Here is a 23,067-nt window from a genome sequence, read left to right as displayed (position 1 = left end):
GATTGAGAAAACTATTAATTTTGATAGATTTGGGAGTCAGCGACGAATGATACGGTTTCATGCCACGTAGATTGACGATATCTTCTCGGAGGCACGAATTAAGCCAAGCCAGCCACGCTTTTGCGTGCACTCCGCCCCCATGGCTGATAGCGTCGCCTGCACTGGGACGACGCTATCAGGAAAAGCGGCCAGCAGCTGGGAGCGAAACGGGCAGACGAAAACGGGGTTAGATCCAGTGCAGAAAAGACTACCTGTGTGCTGTTTTCTAGACGAAGAGGGGTATGTCCTGACCCTTGCATTACGATGAATGGGAGAAGCCTGGTAAATAGAAAAGAAAAAACATTTCTGGGTGTAATCTTTGATAGTAAGCTAACCTTCATGCAGCATACAAAACATTTGAAGCTGAAGTATCTTAAAACTATGAACCTTTTAAAGATTTTATCTCACCAGTCGTGGGGAACAGATAGGTTTTGCCTCCTATCTCTTTTTAAAAGCCTTGTGTTGTCACGCATAGACTATGGATGTATTGTTTACCAGTCGGCTTCAAAGACAACGCTTAAGCTACTCGATCCTGTCTATCACTTAGGAATCCGCCTAGCACTTGGTGACTTTCGTACAAACCCTATGCAAAGTCTCTATGTAGAGTTAGATCAGTGGCCACTGGATTATCAGCGTACATATCTCGGAGTCGCCTATGCAATAAGAACGATGTCGCTAAAACAACATCCATGCAAAGCACTCATAAGTGATCAGTCTACAAATCAGTTGTATTTAAACAGGCCTTCACACACCCCGCCGTTACCGTTAGCAGTAAAATCTGTTGCAGAAAAACTCGGAGTAGGTAGTTTTCACAGATCTGCAGGAAAGCGACTATGTTGAACCCATCCCACCTTGGGAGCAATGTACAGTCACCTGTGACTTGTCCTTTACAGAGCTTAACAAAAAGAGTTGTGCCCTCATCCAGCAACAGTATTTGGCCCTTGAAGACAAGTATAGGTCTATGGCATTTTTCACTGATGCTTCAAACCTTCCAACTTCGATATCATGTGCAGCCCATGGCCCAAACTTCTCCAATTCTAAAACCTTGCATAACCATAGCAGCATCTTTACAGTGGAAGCGTACGATATTCTGATCACTGCTGAGTACATTGTACATCATAAGATATAAAAGTCTATAATATACACAGATTCCTTAAGCGTTGTCACAGCCCTCTCCTGTAGCAAAGCAAGCCAAAACCCTGTATTAAACCAGCTCCTTATTAAACACATTCACGTAGCATATAAACAAAACCTTGCCCTTGTTGTATGCTGGTTGCCAGGCCACTCTGGCATCACAGGCAATGAAATGGCAGACAAAAATGCTGGACAAGCGGCTCATTGGGGTACAATTGATGTAAGCTGGGTACCTGGTGTAGATATGAAACCTACGGTACGAAAGGTGCTCTGTAATCATTGGCAAGCTGAATGGGACAAGGAAGTCGAAAATAAGCTGCACCTGCTTAAACCGCAGTCAACTAAATCTTTCCCACTGAAGCTTGGTAGACACACCGAAGTCACCCTGGTACGACTCAGAATAGGACACACTTATGGCACACACAAATACCTCTTGACTGCAATTGACCCACCGATGTGCACACGCTGTGGTGAGAACTTAACTGTCCTACATGTCCTCATTCAATGTCCTCAACTTCACCGAGAGCGAGTGGCTCATTTTAGCGAACTTTACTCACACCCCCCCATCCCTCAATGTTCTTATCAGAGGATGCACTTTTTAACCTTAAAAGAGTGCTTAATTATCTTGCTCAAGATAACTTTATAGACATCATCTCATTCCATCCTAACCATCAGATTGTGCCTCACAGGTGAGGTACAATCTGATGCACAAAAGTATGTCTGAGCTCTCGCACTCCTTGAGTAAGCAAGAATTGTACACCAATGGACTCGGACAATCCGGAATAATTTAACATGTGTGCCTATAGCGAATGCATTTAAGGCCTTATATCTATTTTAGTAATTATTTTAGAAATGATGTGCTAATTTCTATAGATCTATCTTATGTGTAGGCCTCTATACAGCCTTTGTTTTAGGTCATAGTCTAAACTCACAATCTTGATAAATCAAAACACAAGGCCCGGCGCTCTTTGGCCTTAGATGCCCTTGCGCCAATAAACTTCGATCATCATCAGCTGGGAGCGAATGCTTTGTCTGCCTCCAGAAAAAAAAAATTATGGGGTTTTACGTGCCAAAACCACTTTCTGATTATGAGGCACGCCGTAGTGGAGGACTCCGGAAATTTTGACCGCCTGGGGTTCTTTAACGTGCACCTAAATCTAAGTACACGGGTGTTTTCGCATTTCGCCCCCATCGAAATGCGGCCGCCGTTGCCGGGATTCGATCTTGCGACCTCGTGCTCAGCAGCCCAACACCATAGCCACTGAGCAACCACAGCGGGTTCTGCCTCTAGCTCCAACGAGTCACCGAAACTCAAGATTACACAACCTCCAATACTAAATGCGCTTTAAGACAGTTTACATGGTGCACGCCGTCTCGGCATGCCCACACTTTGTGCACACGGCACATTACCTCTAAAGCAGGGTGCGTGGCCAGGTATGCACCCAGTCGCACTTACAGCCATGCACAGTCATGACCGAGGTGTGCGTAAACTTACCCCTCAATCCGCCTCCCCCTGCCTCTTCGCTCGCGCTTGATTGCATTGCCGCGAGCTCGCTCCCCTCCCCCTATTTCCCTTCGCTCGCACGGGAAGGCGGCACTCGTGAAGCCACCATCTTAAAGTCTCACCCTCGCACACTTTCACTTGCACCAAAAGCACTCGGTGCACGGTGCCGATAGGATCTTATTGCACTTGGACTTTATACGGAACATGATGCAGCTCCATTTCGGCGGTCGCTCTTGTCGTGCGGCCACGATTTGAGGTGCATTTGCAAGCAGTTGCTTGTAATTCTATCATTTGACCATCTGCAGCCACGGAAGTTTCCATTTACATGTATTGTCTCGACATTCCTTTGCAGCGGCGGCAGTGAAATTTCTTTATATTGAAGTCGTATACAAACACACTTTGTTATATTGAGATTCTAAATACATGATGCTCTATGGGAAACAGGTTATGAAAAGTTCAATGCTTCGTTATATCGAGAATTTCGTTATATTGAAGTTCGTTATATCGAGGTTTAACTGTATTTACATTTTACTTTTGTTGTAATACATACACTCTAAGAACAGTTTGCACCCTTTAGGGTTTATGCTATTCCATAACAATAATTGTCATCTTTCTTGTGCACCTTTCCTTTCTTGAATGCTCCATGAACTACTTCCAGGCCATGAACGGCATGCGCGTCGTAAGCGTGACATAGTATTCGTGACAGGAAATTAGCTTGTGCAGAATTTTCAAAATAAAAGGAAATGCAAGCAAGGCAGATGATGATTATTGTTCTGGGACAAAATGCCCCAAAGGGTGCAAACTTTTTAAAGCTTTATTTGTGTGTGTGTGTCATTTCAGTGTAATTGTGAAAATTCATGAAATCATGACTGACGAACTCAGTCTGGTGTTTTGTGATTGTCAATTATGCATAAATTGTTGGTTTGACTGAAATTTTTATCCTGTTATTTTTTTTTCTTCTTGTACTTGGTTTATTGATTGCATGTTTAGTATTGGGCTACATAAAAATGCAGATCAGAACATTTCACTGTATCAATGAAATCGAAAACAGCCAAAGAAATTGATAATTACAGATCAGCAGATAAGAGCCTGTGTTAGTACAGAATGCAAGTTCTCTGTGTGCATTTAAGGTAACATACTTTTTTTTTCTGGTGTTGAAAAGAGTTTTCATTAAATCGATTTTCATTACCTGGCTTGGTGCATTGTGCTATATTTAATTCTATGTGCATGGTGTATCATTTCTTTTCTAGCTTAGTGCATATGTTTGCAGCTGTGAAATCTAATGGTTTGTGCTGGTTTTAGGGCAAGATGGTACAGCATGGAAATGGCTGGCATTGTGTGCCACACAGGTGCTGGAATTATCACCCACGCCAGAGAGCTCGTGGAGCAGATAGGGTGGGTTTTTCTTATTTTTATTATATTAATTAACATGCCTCTAACATATAATTCAATCAGCCTTTTACTTGGCTGAAAAGTGTGCTTATGCTCATTTTTGTACGGGGTGGCTTGGCAGCTTCTTGAAAAAAACAAACCTGATGAAAGGTGGCGGAATGCTAAAGCTGGTGAAAAACGACTTCATGTGCTTGAATTGATGGGGTACAATGGTGTATCTCAATTTTCTGTTACAGTTGAACCTAGTTACTATGAAGTGCAAAGTGATATTGCACCTTTTAGTCTATGCTAGTGTTTCTAAAATCGCGTACCTGTCATGGGGGCTCATGGTGTACTGTCATGGTGTACTGCTACTGAGCACAAAGTCACGGGTTCAATTGCCAACTTTGACTTTGAAGGAGGTCCCATAGTCTTTGACTATGGGACCTCCTTCTGCATACTAAGTACTTGTAATTGTGACCCAACTTCTAATAATAAATTTTTGATTCTGATTCTGATTTTGATTGCTGTGTAATGCAGAATTGCCGATATTCTTAGATTTAAGTGCACATTAAATAACCAACGATGGTCAAAGTTAACTTATTGACCCCTTCACTACGGTGTCTCTCATAGCCCTAGTGTTGCCTGTGATGTTATAGACAGACAAACAAACAAACAAACAAACAAACAAACAAACAAACAAACAAACAAACAAACAAACAAATAAAGTAAGTAAATAAGTAAATAAAATAAAATAAAATAATGAATCCTGACCATTCCTCCCCACTGCTCTTACCAGTTAAATGTGGATGGAGTTATCATTAGCTTCATCTGGGAAACTTGAAGAAAGGGTCATCATGCGAAGATAGCATCAGTGAAAAGAAAGTGTTTACAGCAAGGTTACGCCAAGCATAATATCAGAATTGCAGTACATTAGCTATGCTCCTTTGAGACCCTGATCTCTAACAGATAATGTCACACAGGTCATCAAGAATAGTTGCCCTGCTGGCATGTTTTGTTCTTTTACAGCCATAATTTTATATATACCTTTTAGCTGCATTTGTGGAGCCGTCAATTCTGTTAAGTGTGCTAGTAGTCTGGAAACTCTGCGATATCACAACTCCGTGAAAAAGAAGAAAAGGGAAGTACTAAATGTTTGAAGGACTTAAAACGGGGGGACAAGCTGAAGAAGGGAGACGAGGCACATGTATGCATGTGTCCTCCTGTCCCCGTTTTCGCCTTGTCCCTTATTTTAAGTGCCATTTCAAAGAGCAATCAGGACCAACCCTCCCAATTTTACCTTCAAGAAAGTAAAATTGGTAGTTTCTTAGTTTATGTATTCGCATGATTGGACTACAAGGTATGTCAAAGAGGAATTGTGTTTGGTTGTAGCAGCTGTATTGAATGGAATCGACGACCTTGTGCTCAGCATCAGAATTCTAAAGCACGAAATCTAGGTTGTGTTCATAAGGACTTTGGACTGGACTGAAAGAGGGCATGGGATGCATAACAAATGCACAGATTGCAGGTAAATTGCGAAATTTGCTGTGCGTCCTTTGTCTTCCTTGTGTACTTTCTGAAGGCATACAACGAATCGCTAATGGGTAGTTTGTGCATTTATTGTATGTCCCATGTCTCCTCTGTGTTCCGTTCAAGATTTAAGTAATTGCAAGCTGGCAATTAGTGCATTTGTTGTGCATTTCATCTCTTTGCATCCCGTTAAGGTCTTCAGAAATCACAGTTCAAATTGCATTGCTGTGGAAAACTAACTCTCTGCAAGCTTTGTGTGGAAACACTCTCCACAAGCTTTTTTGACTGTAATTGGAATGCTGTGGGAACTGAGCCACCATGAAAGGTTTCATTCAATGATAACTGTTCCTTTATTCATCATCTTAAGGCATGTGCTTGCTTCACATTCAGGCGACCTCTCGAGCTCGATACTGATGGCATCTGGTGTGTGCTCCCTGCCTCTTTCCCTGAGAATTTTGTTATTCGAACCAGCAATGCTAAGAAACCGAAGCTCACCATCTCTTACCCTGGTGCTGTGCTCAACATCATGGTGCAGGTATGCCAATCCTGCTGCTATCTTCTGCTGATTTCTTTTTTGCCATTGCCATGCACGTGAACTGACCGTCACATTATATGTGACCACTAGTCCTTACGGGGCGTCTCTCGCCCGCTGCTGAGAGAACGACTGGCTGTGGCATACAGCATGGTCCAAGCTTTCATGCGCACACTCGAAATGCCCATCGGTCAGAGCTAGCCTGGCTTTGTGGGAAGAACCCTAAGCCTTAGATGTTGTGGTCTCAGTGTCTTCCTTGAGGGCCGTAGCCGAGTCTGAGAACCTATGTTCCCACAACCTCTAAACAGTGAAGAGCAGTCGTGTAGCCAGAAATTTCGTTCTGGGGTGGCCCACGTTGCAGCCTGGCCTCCTCCTTACAGAATTTGTCGGGGGATCAAATACATGAATAATAACTCCATTGCCATTGCCAAAGATGCTGCAAACGAATTCTTGAAGGCTACACACTGTCAAGAAAACTAAAATATGTGTTTCTTTAAATAAAAGAATATACTCGTATGTCCCAAAAATTGTGCTCGAAATAAATGATATTAATGCTGCCATGTTTTTTGTCTATTTAATAAGTACAGAAAATATCACACAAACTTTAGAAATATATTAGCTTGAAACCTGTAAAGCAGTGCATGCTGCTGATATGAAAATTGGAAAGGCCATGGAATGAACAAGTTGAGGACAAATATAATTATGAAACTTTGTCATTCAAGAACCTTGTTTACATTTTTAATGTACATATGCAACGGCCAGGGAAAAGTCGCAATGGCGCAGTCCTTTGTTTCAAGAGATTGTGTAGGAGCAGCTGTCACCGGTCGGGTATTCTGAGTAATTGTACTGAAATTATAGTCTCAACAGAGAGCATATATAAAAAGCATCAGTTCTGCAAAATGTACAAGGGTGAAGCAAATGAAAGCGAGCCAATGTGAATATATGACAAACGGGGTACTTTATTTAAAGGTGGCCTCCATGAGCACTTAGACATTTGTCCCACTGACTAATGAGTCGCGTGATTCCTGTCTCATAATACTCCTTGGGTTGCTGCTTCAAAAAGTCTGTAACTGACTCTTTCACGTGATCGTCCGACACGAATCAGGTTCGCTTGAGCTGTTTTTTCGATTGCCCCAAAATATAGAAGTCCCAAGGCGACAAGTCTGGGCTGTATGGCAGATGTTGCAGCGTTTTCCACTTGAACTTTGCCAGTCTTGTGTTAAACACATCAGCGACATGGGGACGGACATTGTCGTGGAGCAAGATGACCCCATTCGTCAATTTTCCACGTTGTTTGTTCTTGATTGCAACACGCAGCTGATCCGGCATTTCACAATACCGAAAACGATTGATAGTCTCTCGAGGTTTAGCAAATTTGATCAGTAATGGCCCCCGATAATCGAAAAAAAAGTCAGTGCCTTTCCGGCGGAGATCACGGCCTTTGCTTTCTTTGGGAGCGGTGAATTTGAATGTTTCCACTGTAAGCTTTGCCATCGTGTTTCAGGTTCGTAATAGTGGCACCATAATTCATCCCCGCTCACAATTGTGCACAAGAAGTCGTCACCCTCATTGTGATACCGGATCAGATGAGTCAAGGCAGTGCCGAACGTCTCTGTCTTCTGATGGTGGTTCAAAATCTTGGGCATCCATTGCACACACAAGAGCCGATAACCGATATGATCATGAATTAGGGTGTGAACTGAAACGTGACTGATGTTCACAAGCTCTGCCAGTTTGTTGATGCTCATCTTCCGTTCTTGCCTAATTAGCTCATCAACCTTTGCAATTGTGTTAGGGGTGATTGCACGGTGGATTTGACCCGGTCTTGGATCGTTATTGATCTTGAACCATTATTGCATGGGGTGGGTTGGCTCACTTTCATTTGACTCGCCCTCGTACATTAGAAATGCGAAGATACAATGGAATATACAAATGCGAAGATACAGCTTAATAAAGGTCAAAAGAGTGTCACTGAAAACAATGTTCTCTGCATGTATACACAAAACCTTGCAACAAGAAAGTTCACTATTCGTATTAGTCTCCAATAAATGTAGGCATCTAAGAGAAAGTCACTGTATATAATGCGTCAAGGCAAATAAACATGTTACGAAATCACAGATTCACAGATCGCAGAATCCTATTCCCCATTATAATCGTGTGGGACGGAAGGCGGCGCACTTCCTCCTCGCTTCTCTCCCTTGCGCACTCAAAACAGCCACCATCGTCGGCTCACCCATGCCCCTCCCCGATTTTCACTCGCACATACAGCATGCGGCGCGCGGTCACGATGTTATCGCCCTCGGACTTTATGCGGAACATGAGGGAGGTGGCGACAGCAGGAATGCACCTGGAGTGTCCACATAATTGCTATTGCAATAACATAGTAAGAGTATCCAGCAACTGAAGCGTCCCGTGGCCCATTACTTTCTGCAAAATAAGAAGTAACAAAATCGAACTTTCACCACGCAACAATTTGCTGCACCTCAACAATGTCTTTTCTTTCTTTCGTGGGGCAGAGCCACCGAAATGAAGGAAAGCATGTTGGCCACAATCGAATGCCTACTTCGGGCAGCTACCGAAGGAATATCGAAGAAAATGTTAGACGTTTGATCTACAGAGAACCATACGCACACTGCTCAGTATCCTACACTGGCGAGACAAGGCTTTCCAGAGAGGTTGCGCTCAAGCAAATGCGTTGCAATCCGTTGAGTCCCCACAGTGATGGCGGCGAGCTACCATTGTTTCTTTTTCTCGTCTGCTAGCCAGAAAGCGACCAAAACTCTGCCAGGCAAAAATCCACTTGGCCAGAGAAAAACGAATGCGCACTGAAGTGCGCCACACGGTGGTCGGGGCAACACTAGAAAAACGCATGCATTCGACTGGCTCTGGCAGCCCGCAGGTAGCGAGAACAAGAAAATTGAAGAGGCTCAATGTGTCCTTACGAATAAAAGTAAAAGTAGGAAAATAAATGAGAATATAGTTACCATTTCTGGCTTTAGTGTCATCATATGGATGCTTTGGCATAGGTGAAAAAAAATGTTTATACTCTTTTCTGTGACATGACGGTACAGATGAACCACCACGACGCTTATTTTCATCATACCTTGCTGCGTGCATTGTCAACTTTGGAGTAGTACACTCAAGTCAACCTGTCTGACAGTGTGTTGATTTGGCTTGTCTCGTATGGTCCGATGTACGACTTTAGAAAGCTCAAAACACCTTTGGCATCAAGTTTTTATCAGAACATTAAACCCACAAATTCCGGAATTGAAAATCTTAAGCACGACTTTGGAAATGTCAATGCACTTTTCGCATCAAAAGTTTATAAAAACTTTGCACCCACAAAGTTTTGGGATTGAAATCCATGCGTTCCGTAGGTTCCGCGGCCTCTGCAAGATGCCATGATAAGCCTGCTCGCCGTCGAAACACCAATGTCTTTTCAAGCATGAAAAAGACATTCTAGACTAAATCCAGAATGATTTCCGGTGACGGGGGTTGTTTTGGTTGGCGGTGCATGACATCATGAAAAAATTTCGGGGAGGGGGCGGCTGAAGCCCCATAAGCCTCCCCCCCCCCTCCCCGGCTATGTCCCTGGTGAAGGGTGATAGTAAAGAACTCAGAAACACATCAATTCGCAATAGTATTTGCTGGAAGTGAATTGCATCTGCAATTACAGTTCAATGCTAAACTCCTCTCTCAATTTCTTTTGTATGCAAAGCATGGCAGCATAGCTCTCAGCATGCTGGTGGGTGGTATTATTGGGACTGAGAGGAGAGTAGTGAAACAAAACAAAAATGCAACATTTGCTTGCAGCATGAAAATTTTGAAATGGAATTGGGGGCGTAGTGCCTGCTTTTTGAGTGTTATGTTAATTTTATTTACTCTGCCTCTGGTATATGGTATATGGTATCATACTTGTTGCTTAATAAAATGAAGACTTTCATAATCAGAAAGTGGTTTTTAGCACGTAAAACCCTATAATTTAATTTAATTTTTTTTTATATGAAGACTAGCAACATAGCGTGGTGTAATTTTTCTCATTAGTATCCATCTAAAGTAGACCTGGGATCAGCTTGAGGACATTTTTTCTTTGCTTCTATGTGTGTCTGGTAAACCAGTAAACACTTTAATGAATCTGTGGAGTGTAGCACTTTGCGAATAACTGATTTTGGGGTTATTTGCAATGATTGCTTTCAGTTTCAATTGCTGGAAATTGCTTTCAATGTCAGGACGCCTTTAATGTCACTATAGCATTGTAAGGGTGTTGGACTGACGTTTCATTGTTGCATTGCTGTGTTGCAGGAGCACAATACAAATGACCAGTACCATGAGCTTGTCAATGCTGAGACACTCGAGTACGTCCAACGGTCAGAGAACTCAATCTTTTTTGAAGTGGATGGCCCTTACCTGGCCATGATCCTGCCAGCTTCTAAGGAAGAGGGCAAGAAATTGAAGAAGAGGTGAGGCAATCGGTTGTAACCAATATGTATTTTTCTTTGCATACAGAAGAACAGTTATTTTATTCTAAACTTCTAATAAAGCTACTTGACAGGCAGTTGCAAATATTGATGAAAGTACAGTCAGATCTCAATATATCGAACAGTGCAGTGATTGCAAAATAGTTCGATATAGCCAACATTCGATATGTAAAATCACACAGAAAACGCATCAAAAACTTCTGAAAATCAAGCAATAAGGCAAGGGCGCGATCGGGGATCGTTGTTCGGAGCGCGCATTTGTTTGCGCCGTGCAAAATCGGCCTAGGCAGCGCCGACTTTGTCCGCCGGAAGCGCGTGGTCAATTACATCATGCTGACTTTGCGTGGCTAGTCAGCGCGGTCTAGGCCAATCGCCCACTCCGAACAACGATCCCCGATCGTGCCACAACCGTGGCACAGTAAATGCTTGAAGGGTTACAAAAAATATTTATTTATTTGGCCGAAAGTACAGCAGTAGTGTAGCCTGCTTCTTATTGGCAGCCGCGTGCTTAAACATGAAGTCCTCAACATAGTCTAAACGATCCACAAGCAATAGGCCGGTGCCCTCTATTGTGCCGCAGTAGTGGCGTAGAAGAGTCAAAGCAGCTACAGTCTCAGTTGAAGTTGGGAGCGCGGCGACATCAGCGCCGCTATGTTCAAACAGCGCCCTTGGTGCAGTTGATGTGTACAGCACTCGTGAACGCACATCGCGCCACCGCTATTTTCGAGGGTGTTGCGGGAAAGCTCACCACCTGTCCACAGAGTGCACACGGTCTAGGATGGTAGAGTTCGATATATCCATTTTACGTCCGACCCCGTTCGAAATAAAAAACTTAAAATGCCTGCGATTTTCCAGGTGATATAGAAAGTGTTCTATATAAACAATAATTCGATACATCCGTGTTTGATATATCGAGGTCTAACTGTGTTCTGTATTCTGACAGCAAATATGAAATTTTAGTATCTCTGCTCACTGTGTGTTATTGTTCTTATATGCATACAGAGTGACAAATTATGGGTGCCTTATTGGAATAAATCCAGAGGCAAGATTTTGCAATGTTAATTTTCTTTATCTATTCATTTAATAGTAACGTCTGCCGCCGGGCTAGTTGGTACGTGGCTAGAGATGGTTTTAGGTAGAAAATAAGATATGGACAAAGAATGGACATGGGGACAGGAAAGTGGTCTTGGAAAATAACAGCTCAAACGACAGAATTCCAATGGCAACGGTGTCTTATGCTTGTAACCAGCTGTAAGAAAAAAACCGTTTGCACCGCAAGTTTCCAGGTTCTGAGGGACAATAAAGTACTGGGTGAGGTTTCTGTGGTGCTAAAGAACGGGCCTAAATACAGTGTTCCGCCTACCATTCCTTCTCCTCGGAAACATTCACAGAGACAGAGTAGTCGGTCACAAACCTTTGCCGCGATAACTTGCAGTTAACCTTGGAACCAAGGGATGTAGAGAGCGCGCATCACCTAGGCTGTCCCTCAGCTGGTTGCCGCCGGCCCATAATAGTGAAGCTTGCCTTACACAAGACCAAAACTGCAGTACTGTCAAATGGCTGAATGCTTAAAGGGACAAGTTATGGCATCAGTGAGGATTTCTCGCGCCCAGTCCAAAATGCCTGCAAACAACTGATTGCTTTTGCGAAAAGCAAGAACAAGCCATTTTCCATCCGTTTCAAAACGCTGTATATGAACCAAAAGCGGTACATCTTTGACGACAGTACAAACAGCATCAAAAAATTATCGTAGCAACTGAAGCGCCAAAAAAGAAAGAAAAGAACCGAGCATATGCTGTCTCTAGCAATGCTCTTTCACTTTCTGCAATTTACAATAACATTCGCAGTTTTCTTCAAAAGCCTGAACGTATATCTAGCATTGTATTGTCCTCTAGGAGTAATCTACTAATACTTACTGAGATGTGGCTCACTGACGACGTGAGTGATATTGAAGTGTGTACCGCAATGACCGTGCATCTACGTGCGGTGGCGGTGTGCTGATTGCATTCCACGAGCGATTGTCTTGTGCAGTCATCAATATTCAGTCATAGTTGGAAATGTTATTGGCCTACAGACCTACAGACCTCATGCCTACAGACCGCCGTACTGCTAGGCGTAGGTTACCGACCTCCCCACACTACTTCCAAATTTTGCAGCCAGCTTAACCAAACTATATTTCAGCTTATTGCTGCTCACCCAAATGCACACATACTTCTATTTGGCGATTTTAACTTCCTGCAAATAGATTGGCGCACTGACAATTTGTGTTCATTGACAGGACTAACCAAAGCCAGGAACTTTCTCGATATCAGCCTCAATTTTAATATGACCCGGCTAGTTTCTGAAGCAACACATGTTTCACAGGATACATCCAATATTTTAGATCGAATATTAACTAACAACCCCGAAAGCCTATCATACATCCATTATCTCAACGAAATCAGCGACCACAAAGTAATTCATGCCGGTTTTTCTTTTCGACCAACAAAGTGTGAAATGCACAAGAAAACGATACAGGTGTATGACAAAGGTGATTATGAAGCAATAAATGAGGGCCTTAGCACATTTTATCCCACATTTCAGACAACTTTTCACCACCATAATGTTGATGCCAATTGGACACGCTTTAAAGAAAAGCTGAAGGAATTAACAGTAAATTTATACCTAAAGTAAATTTCAGAGCCACCCTAATTTTTTCACAGTCACTTTCTCCAGGAGTCATTTCAGACGACTAGAGGACAGGGAAGGTCGTTCTGGTTTTCGAGTCAGGTAGCAGAAATTCCCCACTTAATTACTGCCCTATCTCTCTAACAACCATCCCCTGTAAAATCATGGAGCATGTGATCTAATCCCACATAATAAATTTTCTTGACAGTCATCACTTTTTTCATCCTTCACAACGTGGCTTCTGTCAGAGGTTGTCATGTGAAACATAGCTTGCAGCTTTTCTACATGACATCGACTCTAACCTGGATGGTAACGTACACACTGACGCGATCTTTCTTGATTATGCTAAAGCGTTTGATAAAGTGCTTCACCAACGATTATTTGCGAAACTCTCCCAGCTAAATTTACATCCTACTGTCTTAACATGGATTACAGAATTTCTTACTAATCGGTCGCAATATGTTGTTATAAATAGCCACCTATCCACTCCGGTTCCAGTAACGTCAGGCGTCCCCCAGGGTTCGTTTCTTGGCCTGCTCCTATTAATCTATATCAACGACTCATCTTTGCGTGTATACTGTAATATATGCATGTTTGTGGATGACTGTGTTATCTACCGCACTGTACTTCATTATGCAAAGAATCCCGGCCACGGCGGCCACATTTCGATGGGGGCGAAATGCGAAAACACCCGTGTACTTAGATTTAGGTGCACTTTAAAGAACCCCAAGTGGTCGAAATTTACGGAGTCCTCCACTACGGCGTGCCTCATAATCAGAAAGTGGTTTTGGCACAAAAACCCCACAATTTTTTCATTATGTAAAAAGGGATGAGGTGTGCAGACAGGACACAAGAGACATGCACGCCTCACGGACACGCATGCAAGGACACGCACGCCTCACCCCTTTCTGCATAATGAATCCTTACCAAGTAGCTCAGATTTCTGTTGTTCTAAGCACCGTACTTAACACTTTGGATCAGATAACCCTAGAAAGTGACCTTGCTAATATTTCAGAATGGTGTACCACTTGGTTAATGACACTAAACGTTAACAAATAGAAGAGCATGTCATTCACCCGCAGCCATAATCCTCGGACGTTTGCGTACACAATTAATAATTTGGCTCTAGAATCAACTGACACTTATAAATACCTAGGTGTCACTGTGTCAGACGACCTCAACTGGCGTACGCATGTGCATACCATCTTTTCAGCTTCTAAGAAACTTTAGGTTTCTTAAAACGTCATTTGAGGATGGCCCTATATCACATAAAATTACTTGCCTACACATCACTTGTACGACCTAAACTAGAATACGCCTCAGCAGTCTGGAATTCACATCAAGCATATCTCATCGACGCTCTTGAAGCTGTACAAAACCGTGCCACTCGATTCATCCTTTCGTCATACTCATATGACATCAGCGAAAGACCGACGCTTCGACCTTAAGGCTATGGAGGCTATACGGAAGAATTTCAGAAGTGGGTGGCTGTCTGCCCCCAATGATTATGGCTTGCCAAAGTTAGTGAAGAGTATTAGTGAGTGTAAAAGAAGCAACCTTTTGGTTTTTAATGTTAAAACTCACAAACCTGTGATGCCATTCAGGTTAATTGTCAGCGAAAATAACTCATAGCAGTTATTGGTCAGTCAGTATTTGTTGAAACAGTTTAACAGTCTTGTATTGGATGATTTCTTTTTTACTAAAAGATTTCTGTGATGTAATTGCATTGCTTGAGGGCAATTTCTCAGTCGGATATTTTTCCTTGATTGACGTTGAAGAGATATTTTATTCTATACCTCACAGGGAGCTTTTTATGGCTGTGTGGTCCTGTATTGAAAAAAATGGGGATGTGTCCTTCCAGAACAATGCCAAAGCTTTGTTGGAAAGTTTTTTAGCACTTTTGGAATTTTATCCTGGGGTAATGTTCATTTCTTTTGAAGGTGAGCTGTTTGTACAGAAGAATGGTGTATGTATAGGATCATGTGGCGCCTGTGCTATGCAGTGCTTTCCTTGCAAACGTTGATCAGCACCTGGAAATAGCTTTGTTATAAGACAAGGTTTTGCAGGTGTTTAGGTATGTAGATGACCTTTTGATTGTGTTGAAGAAGCAACAGGATAAGGCCTACACTGAGCATGTTACGGGCATCTTAGACACTTTTAAAGTACTTGGACAAGGGCGCAAGTTTACCCATGAGCTTCCTAATATTGACAAGGTGCAATTTTCAGATCTTCATCTCAAGCTCCGTGAAAACCATGCATGTTGGATACACTACCCCTGAGCACAGAAATAATTCTTTTCGTTTCATTCTGTCCATTTGAAAACAGTCAAAAGAGTTATTACCAGTACAATCTTACAGTTGGTACTACCTAGGTCTTGTTCCAACTTCATGCAGGAAAGCTTCAGTTTGCAGATTTATAGGCTTGTATCAGCGGGCTTCCCAACTTTGTTAGCTTTGGTAGGACGAAGCTTCATTGAAGAAATTTCAGCGTGAGCCAAACAATGCTTTGGAAGAAAGCGAAAAGAAAAGGAAAACATGCCCTGTTATTCCCTTTGTGCACAGAGTGGCTCATTCGTTAGAGAATGTGGCTTCTAGGTATGATGTTCTGGTAGTAGGTTCAGCTCCTCAGAAACTTTCTCGTATTTGCGCTCGCCTGTTATCTGTAAAAAGTACCGATGGTGTCAAGAAGCACGCAAAGTGTTTGTTGAAACGTTCAGCCGGGGTCATTTATAAGATTCCTTTAAGATGCGGCAAGGTATACGTGAGCCAAGCTGGCCGTTGTATAAATGATTGCTTGTGAGAGCATGCATTATCAATCGGAAATGGAGCAGGCTTGCATTTGCCATATCATTGCAAAGTGTGCATGTGCGAACATTTGCTGGCAAGCACGTGCATACTGTGGAAAAATAGATATGGTGGCGCGGGAACAAGCAGAGGCTATGCATATTAGAAAATTTGGAGACCAGTGTATCAACATTCCGTCGTCGTCTCTTTACGAGAATGACTTTCATTTTCTTGCTGATAGGATGTGATTAAGGTATTTATCTCATGTAAACTCATTTGTTTATGGTCTTGTGCGCATGCCTGAGGGTATATGAAGTGAAGCATCGAGAAAAATAAAATCAGTGGCGAGTGTGCTTGTCCGTGTCTATTCTTTGTCCATGTGTTATTTTGTGCTGAGAATGATTTCTAGCTATTCATTTCACCTTTTGCGTCTGGCTTTCATAAGCTACTGAGAAGCGTTTTCTCCAGGACTGGTCAATTGATGCAGAGGAAATTAACATAATTGAAAGACAAGAATAATTGCAAAATACGGCCCCAGCTGTCCACACTTGTACAGAAAATTGTGTTGAAAGAGAACTCGGAAGCAGGCGCTTTAGTGAAAGTTCAATATGAAAGCTTAAAATTGTGCATAACAATCAAGGTCTCGTTAAAAGGTGTTATAAAGACATTATCACTACTTGAGTTTCATGTAACCAGGCAGTTTCCAACAATCTGGACTTGCTTACAGAAGTACAGATGTATGGAAATTAAATGTTATGGTTTTTATCATTGTGAAGTTTGAATGAATTGGGTAAGAAGCTTAAGATATGCACGTGAACTAATTGAAAAAGATGCTGGGAAATCAAAGTGCAAGTCTGATGGCATTTTATTGTGTTATTTGAGAGTTTCATAGGCTTGTCAGATTACTTCTGTTGTTTTAGCAGAGCTGTTTGCATTAGTGAACCTGTATTGGTTGTACTTTAACTTAAGTGCAAATGCTACAATTTGATTAATGCAATTACTTTGAACTGTTTTCATTAGTACTCATCTGCAACCATAAGGGTATAGCTCTCTACATCGTAAACTCGCAGCAGTTTAAATTTCTGCGTAGTCTACATAACTAGCACTATTCCTTTATATATGTAGTACTAAGGCTGTCAGCGATGTTACTGGTAATCATGAATTATGATGGCAGGGATTTCTGTCAATACAAATGTTGGCTACTTCACTGACAGGCTGGCACTGTCCTACATGAGTAGAATTGAACGTATGTATCATGTTTCTCAAGTGATTGGTCATGTTTAGGTATGCAGTATTCAACTTTGATGGTTCTTTGGCCGAACTAAAAGGATTCGAGGTGAAGCGACGTGGTGAACTCCAGCTGATCAAGATCTTCCAATCATCGGTGTTTGAGGCGTTCCTCAAGGGCAAAACGCTAGAGGAATGCTATGCGGCAGTCGCCAAAGTAGCCGACTACTGGCTTGATGTGCTTTACAGCAAGGTAACCTGACTGCTTCTTTTTTCCTTGTTAAAGGGGCATCTGAACTTGAACTGTGCATTCAGTATTAATCCATATGTATCTCACTGCAAACTGGCAAAGTATGGGCCCATTCGGTGCTTCACATAATTTATAATAAAATATTTTTTTATGTTCCACTGGAACCACACAGCAGTCTGGCAGCAATGTGTGACATCACAAATTGCAGTAGATGTGTTTTATTTTATTTCCAATATTATGAGCCCTGCCCGGCTGTTACAGGGTAACAGTTTTGCAATTTCATTCAAGTTTTACAGTTTTGCATGGTTTCATTCTCGCATGCATGTCTCAGTTGTCGGTAATCAAACCAAGATAGTTTCTACAGGTGTTCACTGGTTTGTGCATAAATTGCTGGCATAATGCATCAACAGCAGCTTTGCTGTGCTGTCAGGTGCCAGAGCATGTGGAGCAAGGAGATGGTGATGCCATTCTTTAGGTGGTGTCATTCTTTATGTAGCTCTAATGCATGGGAGCAGAACTGGGGACAGAAAAAATAGAAGCGGAAGACATTGAGCTCAGTTGTTGCTGCTGGGACCCTTGTACAGTGTTGGGCACGCACCCTCTCTGCACGGGTTGTAGTATACATGGTTTTCGAGCGTATGACATAATGGTGGCCCCATGACTCTTGGGGTCTCATATGCCATGTCGAAATGGTGGTCACTGTTAGTGGGAGGGGTTAGAGTCAGAGATATAAAATAAAGTTTCTGGTTAATATTTGCTCTGAGAGCCCTATATTTTGTATGTTATAACCACATTGGCCGCCCTACTTTTGGTTACAAATAAAGAACAGAATAGTTGGCTGAGCGTATTATGGCCCCTATAATCACGACTTCATGCATTCTTTTGCTCCAGTAGGATGAGATCATTGCAATTTTAAAGCGACACTGAAGTGCCAAGCTAGACTACATTGGTAAAGTACTCTTCTTATACACCAAACATATATGAAGCTGGCCACGCATTGAGACTTGGTAAGCTAAATATAACATAAAAACAAAACAAAAGGCAGGCAGCAATGCCACTTTGAACTTCCCACACGACCCGCCGTGGTTGCTCAGTGGCTATGGTGTTGGGTTGCTGAGCATGAGGTCGCGGGATCGAATCCCGGCCACGGCGGCCGCATTTCGGTGGGGGCGAAATGCTAAAACACCTGTGCACTTAGATTTAGGTGCACGTTAAAGAACCCCAGGTGGTCGAAATTTCTGGAGTCCTCCACTACGGCGTGCCTCATAATCAGAAAGTGGTTTTGGCACGTAAATCCACATACTTTAATTTAACTTCCTACACTAACTGCCTACAACGTCAGTGATATAAACAGTGCCTGCTTTGGACAATTTAACATCTTGTTGATAAAAAAAAAAGATTATATTGCATTCTAAAGGAACAATAGGAAGAGGGTTTTGTGAACTTTCTCTTTACAGAAATGGCCCAAACATACAAAATAAAAAGCTTGTAATCCGTGACATAACACTGGTTTGCTAGCGCTGTGGTTAGTCCTTGAAATTTAATAAAGTCACCTTCGGTCTTCATTTTTCCAGCTGGTAATCAACCTTTTCCCACCTAATGAATAAAAACGGAGCCTTAAGAGGGTACAACTCTGAACCTGATTTAATGTTACCCACTAATAAAATCCCGTTAATGCAGCAGCTGACTGTGTGCACTGGTGAATGCTTTCGAGAACTCAGGAGGTGTGTAATCGTGTATTGAAAGTTGCAGCCTTCATATAGGAAAGATGACATGAACCCTCACTTCGAGTGCAGTAAAACAATCTGCATTGACTGAGAACCATTCGGCAACCTCCATGCAAGAAATGGGGTGGGATGCAGGAAAGAATAAATGATGACATTATGGCCAAGTAAGACCAAAGCTGCCATTTAGTAGTAACCTTTCGCTGCTGCATTCAGTATTTCCTCGATTGAGTTGGTTATGAAAATATGCATTCAGTTTTTGAACGTGGGCTATTGCTGTCTTCGTGGAAATGACATATTATTTTGGAACATTCACTTTATTCTTGTTGAAGGCCAGTTGATTTGGGGACATGGTAGACATGTCCCCAAGTCATGGTAGACATGGTGGACATGTGTTGGGGGAAAAGCAGCTGCTCAATATGTGTTAAAGCAAAAATGTTGTTAGGCGAATGTAGGAATAAGTCGGAGCAGGTTAACACTAAGACAAAATTCGTCTACCCTGGTTTGCCCAGATCTGTGCCTACTGACACATAGACTTATCTGCACCAATGCCTTTGTGAAATATGTATTGAGTTCATCATTTGTCAGCTTTCCCTCACTGACTTACTGCCTTCTAATTCAGTAAATTTCAGTGTTGTCTCAGGAAATGATACAGAAGGTTAAATGTGGCATCGGAAAATAATTCTTGGTGAGGACAAGATGTATCAGTATTCAGTTCCTACATCAAAACGGCAAGTTGGGCCAGTTGGTTGGGATTCATAGTAAGGTTTGTTACAGCGCAACACAACACAAAAGAAGGTATAAAACGACGACATGGTGCTGACTCTCAACTGATATTTTATTGAAGATATGTCTAACATATATATAGGTACCATTTGATAACCATGACATGCACGAGATACAGAGATGCATCGAGGCAACTGTGACAAACTGACGCATAATCAAATTTGACATAGGTAGCAGTTCCTTGTCATGAAGAGTGATAGACGGTTCACTGATACACTCTTTGTCCCTAATCTTTATATTGTGAGCCTCGGCGATTTCCTTTGTCAATTGGCTTATGTGTTTAAAAGTTCCTACCTTTCTTGCTCCTATTGTTGGATTTTCTCTTGCAGGCAGAAAACATGCCTGACGATGAGCTCTTCGAACTAATCTCTGAGAATCGGAGCATGTCACGGAAGCTGGAGGACTATGGAGTCCAAAAGTCTACTTCTATATCCACAGCGAAAAGGCTTGCTGAGGTAAGAACTTCAAGACAATGGCGCATCTGGCAATACGTTGATGTGAGCAAGACTTGCATGCAGAACAGGTGCTTACGTAGGAAGGCAAATTCACAATGCATGCACTCCATACACCTATGCTGCCAGTGTGGAGTGCAGCAGAAGACAGCTCACGTTAATTTCCGTGATCACTTTTGTAATTACCATTTGCTTTTATTGTTGGAGACAAATAAGGTAATCATTTTAACAGATATTACTTAATAGTTGGTAAAGGGAAACAAGAAGAATGTAAAGTATGAGATACCACTTAGAGAATCTTTTTTATGCCAGTTAACCAGCAGTGATACATAGTTTTGCATGCCAAAAGTCATGAAGTGACTGGCAGGTAATTTGTGTCTGTGGCAGCTCTAGCACCAAAGTGGCACTATTTATGTAACTGATTCGTGTTCTCTTTAGAGAAAGAGGTTCATGGGTACTTCTCATGTCTCTTTGGATTTTCTTTTTAACTTCTTGCCCACGAGCTTGACTTTTGAGTGGTGAAAAACACCAAGTAGATGTTCCATACAGATGAGATAGCAAGTGACACTGCCATCCATCTTTCCACTGGTTGTTATCCTCAGTTTATTATAATAACAGTTATCTCATTACAGGGCTTCGTTTAGCTCTTCACTCTGCCATTAAAAATGGTGGGTTTGGTCAATGTAGAACAAGCGTAGTTGGAAATCTCTGCAAAAGAGGCCTTTGTCCTGCAGCGAACTTAAAACAAGCTGATGATGATTACTTCAAAAATGCTACTGTCATCAAGCATGCACTCTGTAGAGCTGTTCTGTCTTGAAGGCTAATTGCTGCACCATTGCTTTCTTCCACGTGACAGTTCCTTGGTGACCAGATGGTCAAAGATGCTGGACTCAGCTGTAGATACGTCATCTCCAAGAAACCTGAAGGGGCTCCTGTAACAGAAAGGTGACAAAGGCATCTGCACTGCCAAGCAACTGTGTATCTTTGGGAACAAAGGCTGTACTGCTTAGACTCCCAGCCAGTAGAATGTTGTGGGGATGATACCTTCAATGAACAATAATCAACATTAGTTGAACTGGAGATGTCTCTAGAGTTTTTACCATGTCACTGCACTGCAAAGCTTTTTTTCCTTAAGTAATATCTTCATGGAGCGCTAGTTGGTTCATACTTAGAACTGAGGTTAAGCAGCGTGAAAAAGATGAGGACACAAGGAAACAAATGCCACAGACAAGCGCTGAAAGAAGTACAGAAGTGAACAGTATGCCTGTGAAAACAAGGGCTACAGCATGCACATTGAGAACATGCTTTTGGAACAGCAGTTATTTTGGCTCCCATAGAAAAAACAACAACAAAAAACGGTTGCAGTTATATCTGTGTCTGTTTGAAGAAAAGGACTGTAGGGTTAAGCAGATAGCCGGTCTGGGCTAGTTGGTTAGACTAGCTGAGCTTGGCCATCTCTTCTCTTTTGTCCAAGTTCTTCTTTCAACGCTATTAGTTTATAGAAGGAGCTACACAAGCTTTAATGATATGCTGGAGGTGTTACTCAGTATGTTCACTGCATATTATGTGTCTAAAGCATCCTTTACAAGCATGTGTATTGTAACCACATTTCTATACTTAATTCATACAGACTCAAGTGTTCCTTAGACAAAAACAGAAGCAGATATGTCTTAAATTGCAATGATACTTGACACTTATTAGTTTCAATGGGATGAGGATGCTTTGCTTTGTTGAACCATTTTCATGGATTGATGATAATTGGTTATCATCTCACTGGCTCTGATAAATGAATCAGGAAGTACTTATCTCCGTATTGAAGGATCTTCCAAGTGTGTACAGCAAGTCTTGCAGTTCTGACTTGAAATATGGTGTGCTGCATTAATGTTGAAGTAATGCGCTACTAAATTTTTCAGGGCTGTTCCACTGGCCATTTTTCAAGCTGAGCCAAGCGTCAAGAGGCATTATCTGAGGCGATGGCTGAAGACTTCATCCGTTGACGACTTTGATATTCGAACTGTGTGTATAATATTTTCTGCATAGCTTATTCTTATCCCTGATGAAATGCATGAAATTGTGCCAGATGAATTTGCTTTATTTCCTTTCACAGCTTGTTTGCATATAATTTAACATTAGTGATAATAACCTCAGTGGATCCAGTGTACAAAACAAAATATTGATTCTCTTTGTCTTTATTTCTTTTCATATTTGTCTTCTCACCATAGCTGCCTACCTTGACAAAAATAAGATATATACAGTGCACGAGATTCTTGAAGCTGTTAAAGTTTTTTAGATTGTACATAAAATTTTTGCTTTCTTGTATGCTTTTAGTTTAGGAGTAGCAGTTGGTGACCGTATATTTTACTGGTGTCTTTTCAAAACCTGGAAGATTCTTGACTGGGAATACTACATTGAGAGGTTAGGCAGTACCATCCAGAAGATCATCACCATTCCTGCAGCTCTTCAACAGGTGAGGTTTGGCCAACCTGTTAGACTGCTGTTGTGCGAAGCACAGACTTTAATGTTTTGGTCAGATTGGTACACGAGTGGGGGGGACAGTGTTTTGTTAGGTTACACTTAGGCATATCCCAGG

The 23,067-nt window shown here is 42.0% G+C and overlaps 1 protein-coding gene across 2 annotated transcripts in view; it reads left to right on the top strand.

The window, feature by feature from the left end:
* PolE1 (DNA polymerase epsilon catalytic subunit 1) overlaps positions 1–23,067 on the top strand; it is a 98,336-nt gene that overhangs the window by 24,787 nt on the left and 50,482 nt on the right. The window contains exons 19-26 of one of the 2 annotated variants that reach the window (XM_075692962.1): positions 3,980–4,072; positions 5,969–6,113; positions 10,413–10,570; positions 17,323–17,518; positions 20,355–20,480; positions 21,334–21,422; positions 22,391–22,493; positions 22,864–22,944. In XM_075692962.1, the coding sequence (XP_075549077.1) occupies positions 3,980–4,072; positions 5,969–6,113; positions 10,413–10,570; positions 17,323–17,518; positions 20,355–20,480; positions 21,334–21,422; positions 22,391–22,493; positions 22,864–22,944 (991 nt within the window). The remainder of the gene's footprint in view (positions 1–3,979; positions 4,073–5,968; positions 6,114–10,412; positions 10,571–17,322; positions 17,519–20,354; positions 20,481–21,333; positions 21,423–22,390; positions 22,494–22,863; positions 22,945–23,067) is intronic. The other variant, XM_075692963.1, reaches the window with a different exon arrangement.

The sequence above is a fragment of the Dermacentor variabilis genome, chromosome 5, assembly GCF_050947875.1.
Source record: "Dermacentor variabilis isolate Ectoservices chromosome 5, ASM5094787v1, whole genome shotgun sequence".
Taxonomy (NCBI): domain Eukaryota; kingdom Metazoa; phylum Arthropoda; class Arachnida; order Ixodida; family Ixodidae; genus Dermacentor; species Dermacentor variabilis.
This window is presented reverse-complemented; position numbering and strand designations above follow the sequence as displayed.